Source organism: Gastrolobium bilobum, unplaced genomic scaffold, assembly GCF_033153095.1.
Source record: "Gastrolobium bilobum isolate Gb01-03AN ecotype WA unplaced genomic scaffold, APGP_CSIRO_Gbil_v1 utg90727, whole genome shotgun sequence".
Lineage (NCBI taxonomy): Eukaryota > Viridiplantae > Streptophyta > Magnoliopsida > Fabales > Fabaceae > Gastrolobium > Gastrolobium bilobum.
In genome coordinates this window covers 83,450-88,375 of record NW_026896809.1, presented here as the reverse complement: position 1 = coordinate 88,375, position 4,926 = coordinate 83,450, and the positions used below count along the sequence as shown (strand labels likewise).

At 41.3% G+C, this 4,926-nt stretch overlaps 1 protein-coding gene across 1 annotated transcript; it reads right to left on the bottom strand.

Moving 5' to 3' along the window:
- Window positions 1-209: 209 nt before the first annotated feature.
- Window positions 210-1,196, bottom strand: LOC133302164 (uncharacterized mitochondrial protein AtMg00810-like). The gene has a single exon (XM_061501911.1). It carries the CDS (start codon window positions 1,194-1,196, stop codon window positions 210-212), a length of 987 nt encoding a protein of 328 aa, XP_061357895.1.
- Between the last annotated feature and the right edge of the window lie 3,730 nt (window positions 1,197-4,926).

Here is a 4,926-nt window from a genome sequence, read left to right as displayed (position 1 = left end):
GTTAGTTTGTTTTTAAATTAAGTAATCAACATATATTCATCTTCAAACTTTAATAAATTAAAATCATAATGCACTCCAAATTAAATAAAAAATATCTTTTACTATTCAGTTTAAAATAATATTACTACTTTATTTCATTGTATATAAATTCCTTACTACAAAAGAGTCTTTTCTCAATTAAATCAGTTCATCATATATGGTTCACCGAATTATATATAGCCCAATTTAAAATTGATTTCAAGGAACGACCAATTTTGTCTTCTCCTGATGTAAAAATTCCTTGGTGAAGTCATATTTCTCCATACTGGTGGTACATGGTAAATAGACACTGCTTTGGAGACAACCTTTTCACGAACGAAGTGAAGATCGAGCTCAAAGTGCTTCGTCCGAGAATGAAAAATGGGATTTGGAGTGAGGAGGACAGCTGAGAGATTGTCACAATAGAGAGTTGGAGGACGAGGAAGTTGAATGCAGAGTTCCGAAAGAAGATACTGGATCCAGGTAAGTTCTGCAACAGTAGCAGCAAGACAACGGTACTCTACTTCAGTGCTTGAGCGACTGACAACATGTTGCTTCTTGGAAGACCAGGTAACTAAATTAGATCCAAAGAAGATGCAGTAGCCACTTGTTGAACAACGTTCATCAAGATCTGAGCCCCAATCTGAGTCACAGTACGCAGTGAGATGAAAATTCTTCGAAGGAGTGATAGTTAAACCATGAGAGACAATACCACTCAGGTAATGAAGGATCCTTTTAACAGCTTTCCAATGAGTGTCTAAAGGATTATACATGAACTGACAAACCTTATTTACACAGAAGGCAATATCTGGTCTGGTAATAGTGGCATATTGAAGAGCTCCAATAATGGATCTATATTGAGCTGGATCTGGATGCGGGGAACCATCCCGAGAAGAAAGTTTGGTACTTGATACCATAGGTGAGGGCATGGACTTACAATCCACCATATTTGCTTTCTTTAGGAGATCCAAAATATATTTGGACTGATTTAGATGATAACCCCCAGAGGCTAATTTTTGAGCTTCAATGCCTAAGAAATAGTGTAGTTGCCCAAGATCTTTAAGGGAAAATGCTTGATTGAGAGACTGAATTAACAACATAATGGCTGAGGAGGAGGATCCTGTTATGAGGATGTCATCAACGTATACAAGCACAAAAATAGTAGTTGTCTGAGTCATAGAAATTAATAAGGAGGAATCACATTTGGCAGTTCTGAATCCAAGTTGATGTAGAGTGTTACTAAGCTTCTCAAACCATGCACGTGGAGCTTGTTTGAGTCCATAGAGTGCTTTGGTGAGGCGACATACAAGAGTCTTATTTTAATGCACAAAGCCTGGTGGTTGTTGCATAAAAACCTCTTCTTGAAGATCACCATTTAGGAAAGCATTATTGACATCAAGTTGGTGAATAGGCCAGCCTCTTGAGAGTGCTATAGTTAGGACAATATGGATGGTGACTGTAAGAACCCGCACCGTTAATTAAGGAATTTAATTAATAAATTATGAGAAAATAGGAAATGATTCCATAATTGACCCTAATAATTATTCTGAGGCTTTAATAATTATGGTAAGTGAGTAATAATGTTGATAATCGCTTTTCGGAAGAAAAGTGCAGATACCGGTTCTGCTAGTCCGTATAAATGCGTACCGAAAAAGTATCCCGAAAAATTAATGTAAGTGCATGATAATTACTAGAATGATATGTAGGACTTGTAAAATGAGTTTCAAGTCCAGATAATGAGAACTGGTGCTAGAAACCGGTACTGGCTTGGAAAAGCGCGTACCGAAAAAGTGCTCAGAAAATTATAAGAAAAATATGATAAATCTTAGAAAATTATGTAGTTTCATAATCCAAAGTTTGGAATTAAAATGCTAAGCGTAGCAATTAAAGTTAATACTGTGTGTTTAATTGTTAAACCACTATATAAGCCTTAGTGGGCACTAAACCCTAGGCCATATTACATTCTCTACGTGAGTAAGTGAGGGTGGCTGATCAGCTTGGTTGCTCCTTGGGGTTTCATCTCCATTTTGGATCCAAGACACTTCCTTTCTTGATTTTCTTCACACTTTCACTTGGGAAACACTTGGGAAACATCTTGAGAGGGTGTGAGGGTGCTGTGCTTGAGGTTTGGCCACTGTTTGTGGGCTGTTGGTGTTCTGAGTTGGGGTTTGGGTGGAGTGCTTCCTTGCTCATTGGGTTTTGAGGCTTAAAGGAGCTTTCTTGTTGAGTAAGAGGACCACCTTGGTATACCATTTTCGTGTGCAGAGAGAGACAGAACCTTGGAGTGACCTTTTGAGCTCCAAGAGCACCTCTTGTTGGCTGATTGAGTTTTGGTAAGCCTTGTCACCTTTGGTCTTGAGTCTTTGAACTTAAAAATGAAAGCTTGATGCATGTTAAGGCTTAAAGATGATAACTTGTTGTTGGGTAATGTTGAACACACCTAGAAATGCATGTTTAGGTGCTTTAAATCGTTAAAAACCCAACCTTGGAAGGATATCTTCACGAAATGCATTTTCTGCATTCTGTCGTGAAATATCTGGATAAGTGCCCGATGAATATCCGGATATGTGATATCCGGATATGGGTTTTGAGTATCCGGATAATAGATATCCGGATATGGGATTCTGGATATCCGGATATTGCATATCCGGATATGTCCAGTGAGATATCTGGATATTGCATATCCGGTTATGGTCCCGAGGAATATCCAGATATTCTGGGATTTCGTAGAACAGTAGTTGTGCTGTGTGTACAGTAGGCTATTGGGGGTTTGTGGACCCTAGATTGCTGAAGTGGAACTTCTGTAATTAATGAACTAAGTCAGAATCAAGTGATTAAGGGCTTATGGCTTGGTGAGAAGCCTAAAGACATAAAGCGTAATGAAAAGGCGTTGTCTTAATATTGTATGCTTGTGGTGCATGTTGTTGATGTATTGTTGGTCCATAACAGATTGTGAATCTGCTGTGTTTGGACTTTGAGCTGTGGACTCTTGGCTTTTGGAGTTAGCTTGCAAGGTAAGCTTTCGTGTCCTCGGTTTAGCTATGTTGTGGTTCCACCATGTCCCATGGGGGTATGGTTTATGCATGTTGTGTACATGCTTTTGAATATTCGATATGTTGATTGAACTTTACATGTAATGGCTTTTAATATGCGTGTGTTGTTTCATCTTGACGGGAAGCCTGAGTATGTAGCGCCATACAAGACGGTGTACCAGGGTGAATGCAAGTGGTACTTGCACGGTGTGTAGGTGATAGACGTATACCTGTACTGTCTCTGGCCAGTAGATTACTATTGACACACATGGCATGATTATCTGCTGCATTGCATTGTTTTAGAAATGATAAATGATAAATTGCTTTTGAACTTATATTGCACATGTAAGTGAGCTTGGGGTGGAAGATCCTTGAGGACTCACTGACTTACTGAGATTTCTGGATTAGAGATCTTACACCACGTTTGGGGAATGCTTATTTCAGGATCAGGTAGTATGGGTACTGATGCCTCAGGCGGCAGGAGGCCGGAGCTTAGCTGATTATGTTTTACTACTTTATGTTAGCATGACTGGATTTGGGATGCTGTTTATGTTTTCCGCTATTTATGAGATGTTGTTGTTGAAACTGATGTTGGGCATGTTGCCTTATTTGAGTGAGCATGAGGATTGTCCATGACACTTTCGGTTAGTACTTTTAGATTGGAGTTGTATAAACTGTTAGATGGTCCGGTCTGCATTGTTGTAGTTCCGTGACTAGAGCCACACTTATATTATCTATGTTATGAGGTATTTCAGTTAGCTGTTTTTATTGCAATTACATACAGGCGATGTTTTATTAATTGATTATTAAGAAAGTTGGTAATGTTAATGGCATCATATTTGAAAAGAAAAAATAATTCCGCATTTTAATTAAGCGCAGCTTATACGATATTATGATAATATTACCGGATATATACAGGGTGTTACATTTATGGTATCAGAGCAATGGTTCGAGGGAAAAGCCTGTATGTATTGCAATAGCTAGGATGTGTTGTTGTGTCTGTCTTGTGTGTTTACTCCGTCGAATTTTATTATGATAATGCATATGTAATCACACTGCGTGGGCCTGATCAACTCATAATTTGTGTAACTTGTGCAGAGTCATGGTAAGGTCCGGGAGAACACAGGAGACTTCGGAGGATTAATCTGATCATATCCTGACTGCATTGGCTGAGATGCAGGCGGCTAGGTTAGCCGATCAGGAGGCCACTACATTGGCCAACGCGGCAATGATGGAAGCTGTTCGCGAGGCGAACCGGATAGCCGCAGCTGAGGTTCGTGAAGCGAACCGGAGGACCACTGAGGAAGTCCTTGAGGCGAACAGGATGGCGAACATGACGATGATAAGAGTCATGTTGGAGGAGATGAGAGCTGGTCCTGCTATTGGCCAGGCTCCACCACCACCGCCACCACCGCCACCGCCTCCACCTAGTGTTCAGGAGGAGAGCCATAGTCACATCGGCAGTGCTACTCATGCCGCTGAGACGGGGGAGCCCCTTGTGGGGATTGCTGAGGATCGTGATGTGATCGATCGCCGGCTGAATGCTTTCAGGAAGCATAAGCCACCTGCGTTTGAGGGGTCTTTGGATCCTATTGCTGCTGCGAGGTGGCTAGAGTCGCTGGACAAGATCTTTCGGGTTATGCAGTGTACAGACCCACAGAAGCTGATGTTCTCGACCTACATGCTGGAGGGCGATGCCCATGAGTGGTGGACGCACACCTCTCGTGCTTTTGAGAGGCAGGGCCGTGTCATGACGTGGCCATTCTTTGAGGAGTGCTTTCTGGGCCGATATTTTCCCTATGATGCGCAGGAGAGAAAGCAGGGAGAGTTTGGTCGTTTGGTACAGGGCTCGATGTTTGTTGATGAGTACCTGGCT